The 22763-nt window shown below is 41.0% G+C and overlaps 1 protein-coding gene across 1 annotated transcript; it reads left to right on the top strand.

Annotated features, from left to right (window-relative positions):
- Positions 1-6879: 6879 nt before the first annotated feature.
- On the top strand, positions 6880-14703 carry NKX1-1 (NK1 homeobox 1). Its single transcript, XM_030192575.1, has 3 exons — positions 6880-7331; positions 10668-10692; positions 13797-14703. The coding sequence occupies exons 1-3, from the start codon at positions 6880-6882 to the stop codon at positions 14520-14522; spliced, it is 1203 nt and encodes a 400-aa protein (XP_030048435.1). The 3' UTR covers positions 14523-14703.
- The last annotated feature ends 8060 nt before the right edge of the window (positions 14704-22763 follow it).

Below are 22763 nucleotides of genomic sequence, written 5' to 3'. Positions count from 1 at the left end.
GAGGAAAAAAAATATATACAGGAGAAAGGGAGAGAGAAAAGAGAGCAGTCTGAGCAGAAAGGTGTCTGATTTTTGCCGTTCTTTCTTTCCATTTCATGTTTTTATAGTGTGCACGGATTAAGGAGCTTTTTTTTTTGTACGGATTCAGCTTCGTCCGGAACGAAGTGAATTTCGTTAATTAAAGCTCTGGATTTTCATTTAGGGGGTTTGTGGTCTTCACATTTGCATAGGGTCTCCTGTTCGATGTCGGAGGTAGCCGCGTAGGATGTTGAAGCTCGCCTTTCCGAGCCTGGCATCCTGGGGGTCGGCTGCTCTCAGGGCTGGCCAAGCTTTCCTGCAAAAAGGTGCAAACCAAACTGCTGAGGGTGATATTCTGTAGGGAGCAGATTCAGAAGTAGGAAAGTTCCCACACCGTTAAGGATTTCAACTGGAGCCCACAAGGGCCAGAAAAGTACATGCAGCTGCATTTTATTTGGCGAAATATAGACTAGTTCAAAAAGGAAAAGATCAGTGTGTGTCTCTCTCTCATATTATATAGCTAGATAGATTTAGATATGTATTTGTGTCAAATCCTCTTTTGAAAAAATGATTTTATTCACAGCGGATATGAATCAAAACTACCAATGAAAAGCCCAAGGGCGTGCATCTATTTACTAGCCATTTTGCATTAAAATCTAGAGACTGAGGAAAGCAGCTAAGAGTCTGTACAACAGTGCTGTATGGGATATTTTCAAAATAGAATATATACATATGCTAAAGATGGCAAAGCAAGAGTCTAATATCCCCTTCCTAAGGGCTGCTCTATTTTTAATGAAAAGATTGCGCGGTATATACACACACACACACTAATTAATCTTTCGTTAGACTAAATATACATATGTGTGTGTGTGTGGGAATATGTGCGTCTTAAAGGATACGGTTTAAAGTTCTGGTTTACAGCTACAGAGAATCGGTGAGGAGTCATTTTGCAGTTTTAATAGATCCTCCGAGAATTCCCCTGGAGCATTATTTAAACTTCTAATTATGATTCATGTGTGTGATAATATTAATTTAATAATCAAGGGGCTGTGCAGGAAGCATTAACCTCAATTAAGCTCATTACCAGCCTAACCTGGGATCCCTAGGGCTTTTAAATCTTTCACTATGATAGTATGACATTCTGTTGATAGGGGGCAAGATCGGTTTCATAATCTTATGATTTTCCCTTTTCATAGCGGTAATTAATTATTTGAGTTTGAGTTCATCTGGTTCAACCTTAAGAGAACCCCAGCTTTTGTGGTACAGCTGTTCAAGGTGATTACCGATTTCACTACTGTATAAGCGATTACGTTTAACCAGATTGCTCGTTACAAACAGTATTAATCACTAAAATTAATACCAAAATCATATCTTATATAGAAGCTGTTAGTATTATTTCAAGATTTAAACTTTTTTTGGGAAATGTTTCTGAACTTTATACTGCACGTTGAAACTTTTTTAAATTTAGGAACTAATTTGGCTGCCCCCCTCCTCCCCTCACTCCATTAAAAAAATAATCATCATAAAACCATCTAGCTATTATTGCTAGCAAGACCTGAAGGGTGAGTGGTTGAAGGAGAAAATACATATATATTTTTTAAAAAGTGTAATGTCATCTGATTGAATTCACTGATCTTTTAAAGAAAAAAATGTTGTTTTTTTACAAAATGAATTCTTGGCATCATATAAAAGATTCATAACATATATCAACGTAATTTTAAATGATTTGCAAAAAGATTAGTGAAAGCATGGATTTTAATCTTTGCATTGTATGGCTTGGTAAACCTCCTGGTCAGCCTTGACTCTGTATATTAGAGGTTCATATCATACGGTTGATTGCCAAGGCTCTAATATATGGAAAAACCCAGCAGAAAGGAGGTGATCAGAACCTGTGCTAAATACCCTTCTCACGACTTATTTGAATTTCCTCACACTTTTTTTCACTGGTAACTCGCTCGAGGTTAGTTTCATCTATGTCGCTGGAAGAATTATAATCTAAATTTGTACCTGGGGCAATGAAGGGTTAAGTGACTTGCCCAAGATAACAAGGAGCAGTAAGGGGATTTGAATCTGGTGTCCCTGCATGTCAGCCCAGTGCTTTACCCGTTAGTCTACCCTGGTTATTCAAACATGCAAAATTTAAGTTGCCAATTAATTATTCGATAGACAGAACGGGGATTGAGCCAGGTAGGAAAACGTGTCGAACTCCAAAAGTTTAAGAGTTGCTCTAGCATTATTCAGATATTTTTTTGATGTTTCAATTTTTTGCAGTTTCTAGGGGGCACTACCTGTTCTGCAGTAGTGAAATTTCGTACTGAAAGGTATGTTCAGAAGACGGGCGAGCTAGAATGGTGACCAACTTCTGTTTTTCAACAAGTCGCTACGAGATTGATTGAAATCTAAAATGACTGTGTATTGTGGTTCAAGTGTTGTGGATGTGTAAGGTGGGGGAGAAGGGTACTAAGCTCTAGTTTTAGTGTTTAGTTTTGCTACTTTCCTCACTATCACTTTTTTATATCTCTGCTGTCATCGCCTGCTGCTGCTGCAGCTGGTTCCCTGTCGGTACGTTATGTGCACAGTGCACTCTCCCTCGTTTCACTATTAGGCGATATCAGTGTGATATTGCCTATAGAGCCTAGTCAGCGTGATCTAGGGCCCAGTCTAAAGTGGAAAAGTTATGCCCGCGGCCGCTTGGGGTTTCTCGTGTCTCAGAATTTCTTTTAAAAATAAACATTTTATTTAAAACAAAACAAAAAAATCTAGACTCAAAGGTGCTAACGTTTAAAAAAAAAGAAATCTTTTCAACTCGCCGGATGAGACAGGCATTTTGGCAAGTTTCAGCTGCTGACGATTTTCCAAATCTAACCTGAAATTAAAAAAAAAAAAGTTAGCGCTCCACGACGGGTCACGCTCAGGATTGCATAACAAGAGACCAGGATCCTGCATATTTAACATAACCCTCCCTGCGCATTTGAAAGGGGGGGAAGGGGGATCTTTTAACACCCATGGCCTTTTCAATCCTACTATCTTTGTTCTTTGCTGGGAAAAATTGATTCACCGACATACCCGTCACAACTCCGAGTCTTTCACCATCACTGGGTGCATTAGAGTTCCTGGAAATCTCTCTTTCCTTCCGCGCTCTTAATTAGAGAAAGATCAGCAGCTTTAAAGGGTGCTTTATTTACTGGTGGCCAGAGCTGCACTACAGTTTTTCCCCATGCCTATTTTATTTGCTTTTGTTGGGTTCCATATAGTTTTATATATCAGATTTGCGTGCCATAGTGGTTGCAAATACATTTGACATAACGACAGAGATTAAAATTCCACCTACAGATCAAAGCTGTGCATCTAAAGGATGAGGTCTGTGGGCAACTGACATTAGTGACTCAAAATGAACTTGAAGGCTGAAAGAACTGGGAGATAGATTGATTCCTCTCTCTCTGCCCCCCCCCCCCCCCCATCTAAACAATTTCGGAAACAAAAGTCCCTAATGCTTTTAGTATAATGAGACACGCTGAATGGCTGACTAGAAGGGATTAAACCTAGAAAATGAGTCTGGAAATTAGACACTTGGGTAAGTTCTAGAGACTCCAATTCTGCCCCAACTTCCAAAGCTTAAAAACGTCAATAAAGCTGCTCTGGTGGACCACCCCATTCCCAGGCTAATAGGCATCCCCTTCGCCTTTGGATAAATAAACCCGGTAATGAGATCTTAGAGTGTTAGAAATTCAGCCTGGTTTTTATGCCTTGCTTGAACCTCAGTAGGTGAGACCTATGTTTTCCTTTGATTTTTAGAATATGTAATTATAATCATACTAAACAGAACAACAACAAAATCAACGCTTTGTCTGTACCGTAATGCCCATAAAATTGGAAAATAAATACACGTATGTACATAGACACACGTAAAATATGTTTTTTATGAAAATACTGTCCTTTGAAATGCAGTTTTGCAGGGAACGTATTTCTGTAAGTGCTTCGAGCACAGAAACACAACCCTGAGACATATCACCTGCTGGAGTTATTCTTCAGACTAACTACAAAGATAACCATCTCTCCATCGCCTTACAATCCTAATACTTGTACCGTCCGTGGGTTTATTTTCAAAGAGAGGCGAATAATTTACATTGGAGCGCTCAGACTAGCAGCATTATTGGCAATCACTGTCTTTATAGGGAAATATTTTAGAAGGGCATGCTTTTCAAGCAGCCTTTAAAAAATCCTCTTTTTTTTTTTTAAAAACTGTTCTATCCATCAATATCTCCCTTACAAAATGTACAAAATAAATGGAAATGGGTATCTATGCAAAGAGAAGTTAGTGGTCATCTGCCGGGGCTAAGAGAGATATTACATGTCAGAACTCATCTAGAGGCAGATAATCAGTGCTAACTTTCTAGTCAACAGATAACCAGAGATGGCAGATGGATTGAGATTACACAAATGAGTATTTAATTGACAATCAATTGTGATTAGGTGCAATAGAACATCTTTATATCACTTTGCTTCCAAAAGTAACCCTTTCACTTATTTGTCTTGTAAAAATTGCGGTGCCGGCTCTATTATCCTCCCCTTTTCGGCCCTGAGAACCTCGAGAACGTCTGACTTTTCCATTCTTTCGCGTCCTATGATATAATTATTTATTTCCCTACGTGTTTTCCTACGTCATTAGCTTTCGAACTAAATAAACTTTCCCAGTATAGAGAGAAAAGTAAAATCAAGCAAAGTAGCCCCAACGAATTCTGCCTGTTTAGTGCTTGGTGAATGAATGCACGATGGGTTGTTGGTTTTTTTTTTTTAATTATTATTTCTTTAACAGAACTAGAGAGATAATTGCAACGTTTTTGTGTAATTACTCAAGATGTCCCCTTGTGGGACTGAGCTTCGAAGCTCTGGGTGCGTGTCACTGTGTGTTTATCTCAGATCTGTCCATCTCTCTCTCTCTCGCTCCTCTTTTGTGCGTGAGAGGGATTCTCACCTACCAAAACTTTGCTGCCTTTTAATTTAATTCTGAGCGCAATATAATCGTTGCGAATCCAAGAGAAATTATTGGTGAACAAACGATGATTCTGGGACTATTAAAAAAAAAAAAAAAAAGAAATCGGATAAATCGAAATCATTGACACGTTCCTAACTTGGTATTTTAGTGCTCTTGTGTGGGAGTTAAAGGCAATAAAAGCAATATGTCATTAAAAATAAGATTTTGCATATATATATAAGATATGGGCAGAGTGTGTGTGCCTGGGAGAGAGATTCTGTTTCGAGAGTTCAGGAAGAAAGGTAATTACCTACACATTATCAGAGATTATATGTATTCAGCCACCCCCATAAGTGATTTATAATATAAAGAGAAAGCATAATAAAGTCACAAAAGGGAAAGGACACTGTTGTGTTGTGTGATTAAAATCTAAGGGTTGCTGCTATAATATATGAGAGCGAGAGCGTTTCTGCTGCTCTTGGCTCCTGGCGGGGCTGTACTGGAAGGAACTCCCCTGGGCTCAGCCCTCTGATGGGCTAATCATGTCCAACCCCTACCAAAATTACAGCTGATTGTTCTACCCATTATTTCCCTCAACTTTTAATTTCTGCTTTCCAAAGGATCATTGCCCGCAGTAATTGCAAAAGGACCTGTCCTTGTATGTGTCACAGCCTCATAGACAAAAAAAAAAAAAAATCTAATTTTCCTTCGGTGGTGTATTTTTGGCGGTTAATTCTAAGCAAGCAGAAGCCTGGATCTCCAAATCAAGGTTGGTCTTGCAATAGGAAAAAGTCACTAAAGGGACTTGGGTATAATTTTTTAAAAAATTTAATTCTTCTCCCACTTACAGATTCTCAGGCCCGAAAGCCAGCCTTAATCGCTATTTCTAATGGCAAGAAGTAAGTCGGTGGCATTATTGGTAGGAAAAGACATTTTCTGGCTTGTGGAATTTGCAGGTCATTGTCAATATCTTGGTAAAGCCGTTAAGCAGTTGCCCTCTGAATTATCTGCCTTTCTCAGTGATGTTTCTATTAATAAAAAAAACCAAGCAGATCGGTGGCACTCTTCATTAAATATTTTCTTACCCTCAATATAATTAATTTAGGGGCACACGTACGATGGGTCTGAGCTGGGAGCAGTCATGCGAGTCATTGCATCCACCTTCAGCCCTGAAACACAGAAAACCGTAAAGTGACCGAGTTTTCTGCTTTCCAGGACTGTGAGTTCTTTTCATCTTTTGATCCTCTCTCTACCTTAGGAAAGGACATCTTCAGGTCTCATTTTGAGCGTATCTTCCTTATATTGATCCCGCAATTATTTCAAAGAAACCATGATCACCTCCCACTTCTCCAAATAAGGCTATTTAGATGCTTTCCAGATGAGTGGAGGTGTGCTGAAACAGAGCTGACAGCCAAGTATATCACACAGGCTGCTGCACCATCTCTCTCTCCTGCTCTCACTCTCTCCTTCTCTGATGGAGATTACAGACCATTAGGGGCAAGGAATTAATTTGTAGCCAATTACAATCCACTGCTAAATATGAACGCATAAATAAGACCCAAGCTGGCGGATGTGAGTAGGGAGTCCCGGGAGGAGGAGGAGGAGGAGGCGAGGAGAGGATCTCATCTCATCTCTATAGTGGAGCAGGACCGTGTGACTTCTGTTTAGCGCGGGTGGACCGAATCGAAATTTGGAAGGACACAGATTCAAGGTGACGAAATCTGCCTATTGCCTTCAAATGCACGCCTGAACGCAAACGTGTATCTGCTATACCCCGAGGTGGCATGGGAGTTTAAGTTAAGAGAGGAAGGAAGTTTGCAGGAGCAAAAGGGGGGGGGGGTGGGGGGAGAGAGAGAGCTGTCATTGAAAGGGCTATTTAAAGAGTCATGAATGTGAGCAGAGACAAGGTTCAGGTGGGAGACCACTCTGTCCCAGCAGCGCAGATCCTGGTGGAGCCCATGTCCTGCAGCATTCCCAGGGAAGGCATGGAGAGCCACGGGGAGCAGCGGCTTTCCGGCGCGGAGCTGCCGGTCTACTCCTGCCCTACAAACAGGGACAGGCAAGGGGACAGTCAGCAGAGCAACACTCCCGGGCAAGAGGGGGCAGTGGCCGCGCCGGCCACCGTGCACAGAACGACCTCATTCTCGGTCCTGGACATTCTGGACCCTAACAAATTCAACAGCAAAAAGAGGCACTCGTCTATAGTGTACAAAGCGACCAGTGACTTCATTCTAGGGACAGAGGGCAAGCCCGAGGACTTGAGGACGGAGCTGGCAGATCAAAAGGCTATTATCGAAGATTTTGATGCATGCAAAAAGTCCACAGATTTGATCCGTAAGTATGCTTTTTTTTTGGGGGGGGGGGGGGTTGCACGAGTCTCTGAATGTTTGTGGAGAACAGCCTAGCAGATGGGCATTGCCATTAGAAAGGAAGTAGCTTAGCCTATGTATAAAATGAGCGATGAGCGGTTCAACCTTACAAGACCCTCCTCACTTCCCAGTCAAGATATCTTTGTAATGCAAAGCTGGTTACGGAACTTATCCCCCCAAACAATCATTAACTCTGGCCGCTGCCGCAGGAAATATTCTGCGCTCCAGAATTTGGCCATCTGCTTCATCAGTGAGTTAGAATACGAATGCGTTAAAAAGATCATCTTTATCATATTAACTTTCCTGCATTTTATTACACGAGATTGCCCCGCGCGAGATGTCTATTTGTGCGTACAGATAGATAGCAGGTACACTGAGCATTTTCCCATAGACCTTAGATGGGGAGATTCCTTTAGTACATCTGGCCCAGTTACAATTTTTCCATTCACTAAGACATAATCAGTTTAACCACGACTTAATAAGCATGTGGATAAGTACATAAGTAATGCCATACTGGGAAAAGACCAAGGGTCCATCGAGCCCAGCATCCTGTCCACGACAGCGGCCAATCCAGGCCAAGGGCACCTGGCAAGCTTCCCAAACGTACAAACATTCTATACATGTTATTCCTGGAATTTTGGAGTTTTCCAAGTCCGTTTAGTAGCGGTTTATGGACTTGTCCTTTAGGAAACCGTCCAACCCCTGAGAACAAATGCTAAGTCTTGTATAATTACAAGAAAAAAGTTATCGGCCTGAAAGGGAACACGTTTGAAAATGTGCCCATGTACCTAGAGCACCAACATTCATAAGATTCACAGATGATCTCCTCTTTAGTCTGGAAGTAGTAAGCTGTCTTTCCCTAACGTCTTGCTTGCTCTTTGGAAGTTAGGCCTGACGCTAAACCACGCAGTGCATTTTTACTGAAAAATGTTTAAAAAGCATTCTGCAAGCAAGGCCCAGATCAATAGTAAACATGTCAAGTGATATCATTTCTGACAATATGCAAACACTATAGTAACATAGTAACATAGTAGATGACGGCAGAAAAAGACCTGCATGGTCCATCTAGTCTGCCCAAGATAAACTCATATGTGTATACCTTACCTTGAATTTGTACCTGTCTTTTTCAGGGCACAGACCCTATAAGTCTGCCCAGCAGTATTTCCCGCCTCCCAACCCTATAGAAAGAAATGTGTGTGTGTATGTATGTATGTATATATATATATATATATATATATATATATATATATATATATATATATATATATATAAAAACACGTGCGCATACTTATGTACGTTCACATATTTACAATCGCACAGACGGGAAGCTTGAAAGTTTGAAATATTATTTTTTTTGACATTAATTTACTCTTCTACATCTTTCAGTGAATTGGCCTCAATATTATGCATAGACACATCCACGCCATTAGCTAAACAATATATTTTATAAGTTATTTATAATATTGAGCATTTTCACCGTCACGGGGTGTTTGTTTTGTAAGGAGCTAACAGTATGGTTATATAACACTCAGTCTTCCAACAAATGTGATGAATGGGATTGGAGCTGTAGCAAGCAGAAGTGCCACAGACCATTCGGATGGCGTGAAAGAGGAGGCCCATTTATTAGCACTGATTTCCAGGACACCCTTAAGCCATAAACCTCCTCTTGTAGAGAGTCTTCCCGGATTTAAGCCTGTTTTATGACTTTATGCGTGCTCTTTGGAAAGAAAAAAAAAAAAAAAGCAGCCCTCAAAGACGTCTCTCCTGGCAGCCGCAGGTTGCTCTGGGCGACAGATTCAATTTTCTCTCTCTCCTTGGCGGCTTTTTTTTTTTAGGACAAATCAGACTAATTGTGACAAAATGCTGGTTATCTCTGCAAAAACAATTAAATTCCTTCGATTACATTTAAGGCAAAATGTGCTTAGCAGCATAAAGAGGCTGGATAATGGGGAAAATCGCCCCAGAGTGGCATGTAGGACTGACCGGGTCGATATCCTATTATCGAATTGTGCATATCTCTTTCAGGCAGCTTGCAAACTCTCTTCTAACATCTAAATTATAGGGTCAAAATTCGGATAATTACTCGATTAAAACCTATTACACTTATTAGGGCTCGCTATTGATCGTGAATTGCATTCGACCCAAAGCTGGAGATTGCTTTTTCATTTGCTCCAAAATATTCCAACTTTCTAGCTACTAATCCTTTGGGCCTCGAGGATTCTTACCACTACCGGAAAAGGGGCTGAAATGCAGTTTTTATAAAATATAAATGGCTTCTGAGTTTCCAGACAGTAAGTGCTCTAATAATGTTGGCGACCCCTTCCTTATTCGGGCTAAAGTTCTGGAAAACAAACAGGCAACATTTTTTAATAGATCAACAGATCGGTTGTTTTGTTTTCCTGGGGACACAGACAATCTAAGTGAGGAGGAGCACGTTAGTTTTTATCTATTTAGCCTAAGGACACGTTTGTCTGTTAACCTAACCACCATCTCCAAAGCAGCATTTAAACATTAACAGAATACCAAGTAGAATTTTTTTTTGGGGGGGGGGGCGGCGCGGGGGGGGGATTTCTAAAGCCGTATTGCATCTAAACTAAAACGACTTCTGTCATAGTAAATACGACAGACGTATAGGGAATAGGAAAGACGCATAAGAAACCATCTTCCACAGTCCTACATTGTACCTCCAAACAAACCAGATAATTTGCTCTTAACATATCTGTGGCATACTTGCAAATGAGGACTGATGTCAAAATCGCTTTCCCAATATCTTACATTATGTATCTCATACGCATTTCCTTCCCTCAGTCTAACCGTTTACTTAAATTACGCTTAAAAACAGAGAAAATAGATATTTCTGGTTTCATCATAATGTCTAATAGAAGATACTCAGAATTTATGATGAAACGTACTGGTAACTGTATTATTTTTTTTAGTTTTGTCTACTATTTTGTATATTTTTGATAAATACGTAACCGTCCCAAGGGATTTCCTTGATTTTTGCCTTGTTGTAAACCGTTCAGATCCAACTGGTATTGAGCGGTATATGTAACCCTGATGTGAAGTAAAGTAATTGAAATCGCAGTCATTCCGGCAGTAGTAAGAACAGAGGTAGTAAAAGTTTTTAAAAAGTATAATAATTTAAAAGTCGTTGCAAACTATCAAGAAAACAAGTTATGTATGTCCTCCCTGGGCTTTCTAAAAATGTTACCGAATAAGGGGGAAAAGACACCTGTTGTCAAATTCTAATGTAGCTCTTAAAATCTGTGTATAACTGCCATAATCCTGTAATCAGAAAAGTACAGCGCCAGTGTTTTTAAACATTCATGGGTTTTATTTTTGGTCTTCCCCATCAAAACCATATTTCATATCTACATTAATAAACTAAAATAACATACACGTATGTAAGTATGCACACGTGCGCACACAAAAAAAATCAGTCGTCATTTTTCTACTGCTACAATTACATAAATTAGTACTACAGATATATAACTTATAATTAATTTTTTTCTGCAAACAGTATGAAATTTAAAGGAACTCTTGGCGAGGAAAGAATACATTGGTGTTTCTCTTAGCAGGTGGACGATAAAGTATATAGTGTTAATAAAAATCCCACTAGTGAGTTTTCTAATCTGGAAAAGTTTCATAACACAACTATTTTTGGAACATTTCAAAAAGTTTTAAATATGGGACAGATCGCCTTGTTAGTTAATTGGGAGCATATCAAATAACTAGCTGATAAGCTAATTTGCGCATTACATGAATCAAGTTTGTTTGTATCTGCCCGATCAATCCAAAGAAGTATTTGATTGTATGTGATACAATATTTTAAAATTACTAACAGAAAAAAAGAGAACCATATTAGTTACATCAAAAAGTCATCGAACAAACCAGTCATGTACGTACATATATGTATCGGTACAGAAACACACACACATATGTAGATACATACGTATAGATTATTATATACTAAAAATGGAATATATATATATATATATCTTTTAAACTCATGTTTCTGAAATGCCTACTTTTTGTTTCTTATTCTTATGTAAAAATTCTGCAATGCCTAGCAATCCAACACTCCAACCTACTTGACAAAACCTCTAATAACACTTTTAACTGCAAATAGTACAATATTACAGTCACTCTGCATGCAGTTTTAACTCTGCAAGGGGGTCTTTTACTAAAGGTTAGCTGGAGTTAATTGCAGCAGGTCCCATTTTATTCCTATGGGCCCTGCCGCAGATAACTGGAGCTAATCTTTAGTAAAAGACCTCCTTAGTTTGTTAGCACATTAATGTTGCCAAACTTCAAGGTATTAGAGTGCGGTTGTACCTAGGGAAAGATGCCAGTTCTTTCTGTAAATAGCAGTAAAACGTCTTATAATAGATTATAGCGCTGGACACCTTAGGGGAAATATTGTGAAGGAAGTCCTAACTTATTACTAAACTGCTATATTTTACCTAGAGAAGGTGTGGAAGGAAGGATAACACAAAAGTAGCTTCCTAGCTACCTATAAAATCCCTAAAAAGACAAGCTTGCAGTTTAAGACTCATCACGATTAAAAAAAAAAAAAAAACAAAGCTGCGAGCAGAAACTGTAGGAACTTAGCTAAAGAGTTCAAGCCACTGGGCCACATGTACTAAACAGTTTTTTTCCCCCCCATTTTGTCTGTACAGGGGAAATACGCTTCCCATGTAGGCTCAATTATTGGCCGTATAACCCCCGTGATCCTTCCCTTCGTGAAAGTAACGTGAAGCCGGCTCATAGTTCCTGGCCCTAAAGCAAAACGAGTTTGTTTGAATGAGAGTGACCACTTCCAATCACCGATTCCTCCCCCCCCCCCCCCCCCCCCGAGTGGGGACGGAAAGGAGCCCAGGACCAGAGCATCAGTTCCCGAAATCCTTTTCCAAATAACTAAGAAGCGGAATGGAACAGAGCCATTTTGAATTTAAAAAAAAAAGGGTAACGGGGGTATTCAAGAGTCTGTTTTCTTGGCACACAATAGAAACCATTCTTCACAAAAATGTCTCGTAAGTATTGCCAGAAGCTTGCTTTTGCTCTGAGTAAACACAAAAACCGTTTCCAAAGGAGACGATTCCTTTGCTCTCTTGATTCGTCCGGTCCGGCTGTCCAATTGCCCTGCGCTCTAAGGGTGGGTCAGTCTTTAGCGCTAGCCCCTTGCAATGGAAATGACTAAGCTATGCCCAGGGCAGGCGTCAGCCTAGGGTGGCAGGGGAACGGTATCTATTCTCCTCTTCTTTCCCCGGTCTCGAGTCCAGCATGCTGCCCTCGGCCCAGTCCTTGCACCTCTTCCCGGCACAGGGCCTTGCAGTAGAGGCCGATCCTCCACTCCCATCCCCGACTGGAAGTCCTTGATCTGGGGTAGGACGAGAGGCAGCAGCGCTTGAAGGTGGCCTCAATTGTGAAGCCACAGGCAGGGAAAGTTGAAAGTGTGGCAGCAGGAGTAGCATGCGGACAAGGAAGGGGGAGAGGATAAGACGCTGGATCCCAGGGAAGAAAGGTAGGAGAAGTGTGTGTGGGGGGGGGGGGGGGGGAGAGTGGAAATGCTGGAGGGGATAGGAAGTGGAAGGAGATGTTGGGTGGGGGTGGGGAGATGCTAGCTGGTGAATAGTAGGGAAGGAGCGGTAAGGGAAACGCTAGTAGGGAGGGGAAGCCGAGATGCTGAACCTGAGAGGGGATAGGGAGGACAGATGCTACCTGTGAGGGGGTGAGGGGAGGGAAGGACCAGATACTGGACTGGTAAGGGAAGGAAGAGGATCTGAGATGCCAAGGGAGGGGAGATTCTAGATACCTGGAGAGGGCAAAGAGAGGAAGAGGAAATTAGATGCTCAACTGGGGGAAGAGAAAGAAAGAAAGAAAATATGATAGTGAAACAGACCCCCCCCCCCCCCCCACACACACTCACACACACACACTCACACACACACACTGGCAGGACTGTAGATGGAGGACTCCTGCTCACATTAGAGCAGGGGTTCTCAACCCAGTCCTCAGGACACCCCAAGACAATCTGGTTTTTAAGCTAACAATGAATATGCATGAGATACATTTTCATGCATTGTCTCTATTACTCTATGTACTATATGAGAACCCCTGGCTTAGAGGGAACAGCGGTAGGGAGCAGAAGAGGAGCTGCAGGACTAAGGGGGATAAAGCGTTGAGCCACTCATGGGGGCAGGGAGTGCAAGGTTGAAAGTGTGTTTGGCTTGCTGGCCCTGTCTATGCCTGTTCCCAAATTAAGATCCTTGGATTGGGAGTCCCCCTGCTTGTCTGCAATGAAGCAAATAGCCACAGATCGTCAATGTTTGAGCAGCCTTCGGTGGTGAAGACATTATAACCCTCTGTTCTGTATCTTTGCAGGGGACAGGCAGCTATACAAGACTGGGGAGGACGAGCGTGAGGAAGAGGAGGAGGAGGAGCTGAGCCAGAGGAGCCCCAGCCCAACAGGAGGAAGCGAGGATGAGGATGAAGATGAGGAGGAAGAGGAAGATGGTGGAGAGGAGCAGCCAAGTGGAGGAGCTCGAGGGAAGGAGCAGGAGGGTGGGGAAACAGGGAGCTCGATCAGAGGAAGTACCCCAGTTCTGCAGCAGCAGCAGGCAGCAGCAACAGCTACCAGCAACCCTGAGCAGAGCCAGCCACCCAAACCCAAGCGGAAGCGCACCGGCTCCGACTCCAAGTCAGGCAAGCCCCGGCGGGCCCGCACTGCCTTCACCTACGAGCAGCTAGTGGCGCTGGAGAACAAGTTCAAGTCCACCCGGTACCTGTCGGTGTGTGAGCGCTTGAACCTGGCACTGTCCCTCAGCCTCACTGAGACACAAGTCAAGATCTGGTTCCAGAACCGGCGCACCAAGTGGAAGAAGCAGAACCCAGGGGCCGACACCAGTGCACCCACGGGAGGTGGGGGCCCCGGGGGTGGCCACCTGACCGGTGGTGGCCTCAGCCCCCTCAGTCACTCACCACCCATGGGCACCCCACTCACAATGCATGGCCACCCTAGCTATCCCAGCCATGGGCCCGGGGGACTGGTGTGTGCCACCCAGCTGCCCTTCCTGCCGAATCCTGCTGCTGTCCTCTCACCCTTTATGCTGGGCTCACAGACTTATGGGGCCCCGGCTTTTTACACTACCCACTTATGAACGAAATCCAGCCCTCACTTCCTTACTCTCCTGTCCTCCATGCACTGGATGCACCCATCTTCCAATCGAAGAGACGATCGGGATTGTTGGACACCTCCTCCCCCATCTTGCCCTATCCTCCAAAGCTCTCATACAGCCCTCGAAGCACCCTTCCCTCTCTCCAGGGTGGCCTGGACCAGGATTCAGCACTAGAGCTAATTTGACTTGCATACACCAGACCTTCACGTCCTTCATAAGGATTGAACTGGTGTGAGCCATTAGGCTAGACTCTGCAATCTATAGGCTGGTCTATAGTCTGACTTTAGGGACTAGTGTTGGATTATGCATTCAGGGTGATCTGAGCTGCTTTGTAAAATTTAGAGGCTATAATGTGAAAGACGCCGTGTATTCCCAAAACTGTGTAGCCTATACAGAAAGATGAGAACCTTTCATGTCTACTGGGCACTACCTAGAGAAATAATATGCCCATTTCAAGATGATTTCTTTCAGAGGGCATTCTTCTTTCATGTAAAGTTTTCACTTGACAGGGAAAAAATCCAGCCAAAGTAACTTCTGTTACTATATGCAAAAAAAAAAAAAAAAAAGTTAATACCGCAAGCTCTGACCTCAAAGCTTCCAAATCTCCTGACTGTATGTGAAATCAGAAACATTTCTAGAGGTTACATTTTGTGTAGTTTACTATATATGTCCAGTGGAAGGGAGAAAAAGACAGGGTCGTCTTTCAATTAATGCAATACAGTCAAAAACATTTCTTTTTCTGGTAAGCAGAAATAAACTTTTCCATGTGACTTTTTTTAAACCTAAGGTAACTCTGGAAAGGCTTGTAATAATATTCCCAGTGTAAATAATTATATGTAAATCATCCTTTCACATATTTTTTCACTATTCTCGTTTGTCTGAAACTGACTTATTTAAAAAAAAAAAAACCCTAACTATAATGTGTTTAATAATTATATACCCATTTGACTCTCAGGGTGAAATAGAAAACTATTCTGTCAACTTCTGTACATTGTTTGGAAAACGATGAACATTTGATTTCGTGATATCACGATTTCATTTCAGTCTTAATAACAATATTAAAAGGTAGCCTAGGATGGAGGGAAACATCTCAGAAGTTTGGTGAAACAAATCTTGCCTTCATGGCAAAGATGCACCAAGACAAAATGTTGTCGCAATTTTTTTACATCAATCATTTATGTATATTTCTGGTTGTTATAAGGTTTAAAATTTATAATCATTGCATCAGGAAAATGTTGGTCCAAATGATATGAAAGCACTTTGCTAAACACTTTAAAATCAGTGAATAAACTTTAAGCAAACTGTGGCTTCCTAGGGTAGTTATTTTGTTGTTATCATTATATATAATTTATTTATTATTTGTTATTGTCTCGCCACTTTCTCTGATGTTTTTGTTTCTTTATCAGCGGATGAATACAGGTGATTTTATTGTAGATTTCAGAGGCTGTATAGCTAATGGTTTCATTCACACTTTTATCTTTTCCTAAATTATTTACAACAGCTAATGAGTTCCATTTATATTTGGTGTAATTACTTTCAGGTTTTTGGTGGGTGCCCTGGCAGCAATCCCTGGTTGAGGGAGCAAGTTTGCATGTCTGGGGAAAAAAGGAGAACTTTGAATGTGTCTTGTAGTTAGAAAAAGCTGCAAATACCTTTTCCAAAGTCCACATAGTAAAATGTAGAATGTCCCACAACACGTGAAACATTTTTCTATGGGTTCTAGTACACCTTCAATGCCAGGTGGGTTTTCCTAATTCTAAGACTCTTTCTCTGCTTCCTTTAAACAAGGTGCACTAACCTGGGTTCCTGTTTACTAAGGTGTGCTAGTGTTTTTTAGCGTGCACTAAGTGCTAGAGACACAATATATTCCTATGGGTGTCTCTAGTGTTAGTGTAAGAACGCTAGCACGCCTATAGCGCAGCTTAGTAAACAGGGCCCCTGGTGTTTTCAAGACTATATACATTTTTCTGTCCAAGTTATTTTTGTTATCTCTTACTTCTATGATATATTACTAGTTAGAAAAGCACATTCCCTAGCCCTTTGCTTATTCACACTGTATAATGTACATTGTTAACACTGGGGAAATGCGTATGAATCTTGCCAATCTCATTTATAAGAACCAAACCTGTATTTTTATCTGTTTAGGACTGGAGCCCACTTAAACGGATAACACATGGTACCAAATGTTAAAAACAAAAGCTCAAAACTCTGTACTGCAGCTTTCACTTGTTAAGTATAACTCCTCCTCCTAGGGCTGGTGTTATACCTGCTGGGGCCACAAAACCTGCACGCAGGCGGTTCAGCCTTCAATTTTGGGCAGGCTTGGGGCCTCTGCTGGAATGGAGGGCCGAGGGCAGGTGTCCTATTTGCACTCTCCTAATGCTGGCCCTGATTAAAAGATGGTGCACTTTAATTATTAGTTCTGGGTGCAAGGTTTTTATTATTATTATTATTATTATTTTGAGTTGGGATAAAGCAATTCACATCACATGCTGCTCCCAGAAAATGGGTTTTGATTGCCTGGATGTAGCGCTCAGCTGACTATATTACGAGCACAATTTGCCATATACTTCAACATCCCCAAGCCGCTGTGTGACAGTATTAAATGATATCTTTCTAATCCTATTAGCAACTTCCTCTTGTTTGCTTCCTTGAGTGAACATTTTTGACAACCTTTACTGCGACTGCTGACACTTGAAGCGTGAGCAAATTATAATTTCTGACAGAGGAATTACATCTTTCCACAGGCACTGATGGCTTGAAATGTAAATGGGTGGGGATGTGGGCCAGGGGGAGGGGGAGGATACTGTGTATGAAAGCCTGAGATCTGCTGTTATTTCTCCTCTGCATTACCCTCAGTTACTATTTACACAGAACCAGCAGAGGGCACCCTAGAAGACAAAAAGAAGTCAGCCAGTAATCGATGGGAGTTGAACAATATGAATGTAAGTACAGGCTTATGAAAATGCCAGAACATATCTTACTGTTAAAATCAAGCCCCTTATTACATATAGTGCTCACATTCATGAAGATTAATAAAGGAAGGTGACCACTTTTTATAGCTATTTTAATGAAAGACAGAACCACATTATGTATTATTTACGCACCTACTCTGAAGGAGTGAGGGGGTTAACCGAATTAAACTGTGAAACAGGAAAAGAAGTTCTATCCTGAAGGAAATGGATGCTGAAGACCAAAACCCCAATGAATAGTTTGTCTTGGCTTTCTCCTTATTCTCTGCTAATCATATGTCTCTGAAAGAAAGCAGGCCCCTTAGTCTAACATAATCCAGATTGCAATGGCTTTAAATACAAATCTACCTATGCATCCAACTTCTCCTTCTTAGGCACACAACTATGGAATGCACTACCCAGAACCTTAAAGTCAACTCAGAATTATTTAAAATTTAAGAAAATTATTGAAGACCACCATGTTCAAAAAGGCATACCTTCCAGACTCAACCTAATCTTAATTTTTCCTGTTTTCAGCAAAATCCATGGACATTATTATCTTGTATTACCCTGTACTATCTTTTGTTATCTCTGTTGTTTTATATGATGCCTATACACTTAATAATCTACTATTACATTGTTCATTTATACTTTCTGCACTGTAGCATACCCTACGGTTATGTGTAAGCCACATTGAGCCTGCAGCTAGTGGAAAAATGTGGGGTATAAATGTATTAAAAACATGCCAATCATATTCTCTTAATTAATTAGGTTCTGACTGTTTTCCATATTCTAACATTATTACATTGTATACTAATGAGCTACTAATTAGGGATGGGCAGCCAGAAAATGTTTGTTTTTTTTGTTTAATTTCATTTCAAAATGAATGTCAAAAAAACAGTGCACATCATGAGATGGATTCAGTATATGGTGCCAAAAAAAAATCTACGCTAAACGGTATTCTATAAAATACGCTCCGGGATGGGAACCCTTTATAGAATAGTGCATAGCACCAGAATCCACGCCCATGAGCATTTACACCAACCGAAGCCGGGTGTAAATCTTGGTACACAAGTTGGGTGCAGATTCCCCCAAATTCTATAACCCTGCGCCTTTTAAGGGAACATCCACTAACCCCCTCCCATTGTTATGCCCCCTTTTCAGATCCGCATGGAAACAGGCAGTATTCTATAACAGGCCACATGCATGTGGATCCGTGCCAATCTGCCATTTGGCACCTTGCTTCTGTTATAATGCTGTTCTGTGCTGAGAAATAGTGCATAACTCTATGCACCATATCTAGAATTCCCTAGTATGTGCAAACAGTGCACACTTAGAATGTGCACTATTTGCACATACTGTATTGCACACTTTTCCAATAGTGCACACAGGAGTGAACCATTTATTTATTTATTATCTCATTTATACCCCACATTTTCCCAACTTTCAGGCCCAATGTGGCTTACATTGCACCGCAAAGGCAGCCGCCAATACAGTAAATTAAGCTAATGCATCATTAAACCTGCATAAGAAATAAAGGAGAGGGTGGGGAAAGAAAGAAAGGAACAGGAAAGCAGGGGAGAGAAGGGAAGGGTGGATGAGTCCAAAATTGCATGCACCATCATGCATGCATGTACATGTGATGTGATGTGACATTTTTCTTGTATACTGCCGACTCCCACTTAGCAGTAGTTCAAAGCAGGGAACAAAAACTATACTATAAACCTAAAAACAAAAAATCACATACAAATTAAGAAGTAAACCATTTAGACAAAAAAAGTCTTGAACTTCTTCCAAAACAAACAAAAAAAAAACTAAAGGAACTTCCAATTTCAGTAGGAAGGGAAAGCCAGAACGAAGGGGCTTGATAGCAAAAAGATTTCTCCAGGATCTCTTTAATGCCAGGAAAAGAAGGCGTTAACAGACGAAAAGGATCTCATTCTTTTCATTCCATAAAAAGATGGAAATGTAACCCAATTGAATATATAATCAGGAGATGACCCATCAAAGACCTTATAAACCAGACAGGCCAGCTTAAATAAAACCCTAAAATGTATTGGGAGCCAATGCAGAGATTCAAGTGCTGCAGTTTAGCAGCAGTATTCTGTAATAGTAGTAATCTGTGTGCACTATGTCCGCACAGTACGCACATATGTACAAACAGTACGCAAAATGTGCACAACCCCCTAATTCTATAACCTTAGTGCCTAAATGCAAGTGCCATTTGCGAGTTAAGATTATAGAATACTAGTACTTAAACATGTGAATGTAACATTCACGTAAGTGCTAGACATGTGCTCGGCGGCATTCAATAATGTGAGTGCGCAAGTCATATAGCATGTAAATGCAAGGAGGAAAGAACAGGGGGAGTCACAGGGGCAAGGCAGGGGTGTGTCAAACATTTGCATGCATAGGTAATAGAATGCACAGTGCCTGTTATTGACATGGCGTAACTGGGCATGCCTAAATGTTAGCATGTAAATGTTGACTTACGCGAGTATTCTATAATGGAATCTAGGTGCTCAGATTCTATTATAGAATTCACATTCGGTGCAGTGCATTTGGCACCTAAATGTGGCCCCTTTATAGAATGACCCCTGTGTGCATATAGTGCATACTGTTTCCTGCACTAGTATCAGGTGAGACAACAGCCCATCCCTACTACTACTAATTAATTTATATGATGCCTCTACTAACTTTCTGCATTAATTGGCTAAGGCAATGTTAACCTCCAGTAAACCAGCAGTATAATTTCCATCCTATTTAAAATCCTCAAGCAGAATTTTCAGTAAAATGTCTAAAAGTCAGAGCAAGAAGTAAAATTGCTAGGAATTTTAACAATGAGCAAAATAAAATGTATATTTGCCACAGCCTGGACTGAGTTCAGTCAACTCTGTAAATAAGCTCGTCATTTATAGAAACGCAAAGGCAATGAGCCGGTTTCTTTACTACATTGAGAAAGGGTCATAAGGGGATTCTAGCTATCCAGTGAACCAACCTTTTATTTATTTAAAGATTTATAACTCGCTCTCCCATCCCTGGCTATACAACACACAGGAGGTCTGGAAATGTTCCTGGGGTATTTGTACTATACAGGTACCACACATTTAGAGTACACTGCTTTAAAGATGTATCCTATATTTATTTATTTATTTGTTGCATTTGAAACCAATATTTTCCCTCCTATTTGCAGGCTCAATGTGGCTTACATAATACCGTGATGGTGATCGCCAATTCCGGTATGAGAAATAGAGTGGTATTGCTTTAGAGTTCAAGACTGACAAAGTAAATTAGGTAGTCAAGACGGAAGAGTCAAGTTTTGTCTAGTTCTGGTATATGTTTCGTTGTATTGCAGGGTTCAGGTGTTTAGGTTGGATCGTTTTGGTATGCCTTATTGAACAAGTTGGTTTTTAATGATTTCCGGAAGTTTGTTAGTTCGTGCATTGTTTTCAAGACGATTGGTAGTGCATTCCATAGTTGCGTGCTTGTGTAGGAGAAGCTGGATACCGCACCAACAGACAAACCCAGATGTACCTACACTGAGAAGCTACCATATTATTACTAAAGGAAAGGTGTGTAATGGATCACTTAAATCCCCAACACTACAGAATCCACTGTACCATGGTGTTCGCAGAGGGAAATTAAATCAATCAAACCGAATCAATTTCTCTGACTGGGTAACCTAAGAATTAGAACAAGGGTGAGCAAATTCAGGAGGGCCTTCACACTGTCCTACACAGGAGGTTTCATAGAGAAGATGGGCAGAGGGATGGGGTACGACTGTAGATTTGCAAGTCAGTGGAGTGAGTGGATGCTAGAAGGTTAGCACTGGAATGTCCATTTGATCAGCTGAGATTCCAGGTGTGTTCAGGACCAGAGTTCAAGATGCCAATGGCCAGGGTAGAAATTTGAGAAGGGGCCCAAAGCCCCTCCAGTAGGTTGGATGATACAATTTCTCTCTCTTGCATCTTCAATCAAAATAGAAGCCCATTGTAACATGAGTAATTACACTGTTTGCACCCTCCAAAATGCCAGTTCTGGTTTTGTTCAACATTTTCATAAGTAATACTGCAGAGAGTTTGCCTTTTTTGCAAAGGATGGCAAACTCTGTCATAGGGTGGCCACTTCTAAAGAAAATATATGGAATGATCTAAAGAAGCATGTAAAATGGTTCAGGGTTTGTCAACTAAGATTTAATGCAGAAAGTTTTAAATTAAAAACTTTACCCCCAAACTCTATAAAGTTGTACACCCAGAGGCATATTTTCAAAGCACTTTTATTATTAGGATTTATTTATTGCCATTTTCAAGAAATTCACTCAAGGCGCTGTACAGCAAGAAAAACATCAGTAATAGACAATTACAGCAGTAAAAATATTCAGAGTGTACAATATAGAGGGTCAAAGTACTCAATGCAAAACAGCACAAAGGGTTTTCAAGACTGGAACAGGTGACTGTGCTTTCAACAGATCTTTTAGAACAGACAATTGTATTTATATCAAAAAACACAAGGGCTGTGTTTCAGTTTTATATCATCTCCTTTCCAGTTTCTGTCCTTCAACCTTAAGTGTGTCTGAAATTGTGGCAGAAAATCTACTGGCTCCAGCTCCTGTGACTCCTACTGTCCAGCTACGTGCAGCTCCGATAAACACAGACACTCCTGCTTCCTGCCTGCCTTCTTCAGCCTCTGCTCTGCCTCCAGCTCCTATGGCAGAACTGCTACAAGTGTGCTGTGCCGCAGATCCTTCCCCAGGACTGGGAGGCAAAACGATGGAAAAAAAATATTTTTTAATTCATGGCTCCTCTCCACTTACAAAGTTACGTGGAAGGGACATTTTCAATAAGACATCCAAGTTGGACTTTGAACATTTTATGCTAAATGTCCCAAATCTTAATAGGAAAAAATGACCATTTTTGAAACCACAAAATGTCGTTTTTTTTTTTTTGCAAATACATTTATAACAAGTTTTTGTGCTCTGTGCATTTATCTTTTCAGGACATTGTTGGAAAAAAAAACCCATACAAGTGAGAAACATAGGAAATCAAGGCCAGCATTTCTAGTAGACTGGTCCCCCAGACATCCCAGGAGAGCAATCAGGCACCCTAGAGGGCACTGCAGTGGACTTCAAATAAATGCTCCCAGGTACCTATCTCACCATTGCTCCCTTATCTTGTCTGCCGAGCCCTCCAAAACCCACCCAAACCCCACTACCCACAACTGTACACCACTACAATAGCCCATATGGGAGAAGGGGGCACCTATATGTGGGTAC

The sequence above is a fragment of the Microcaecilia unicolor genome, chromosome 2, assembly GCF_901765095.1.
Source record: "Microcaecilia unicolor chromosome 2, aMicUni1.1, whole genome shotgun sequence".
In the NCBI taxonomy this organism is placed as follows: Eukaryota; Metazoa; Chordata; class Amphibia; order Gymnophiona; family Siphonopidae; genus Microcaecilia; species Microcaecilia unicolor.
Note: the sequence above shows the minus strand (reverse complement) of the source record. Positions and strands in the feature narration are given on the sequence as shown.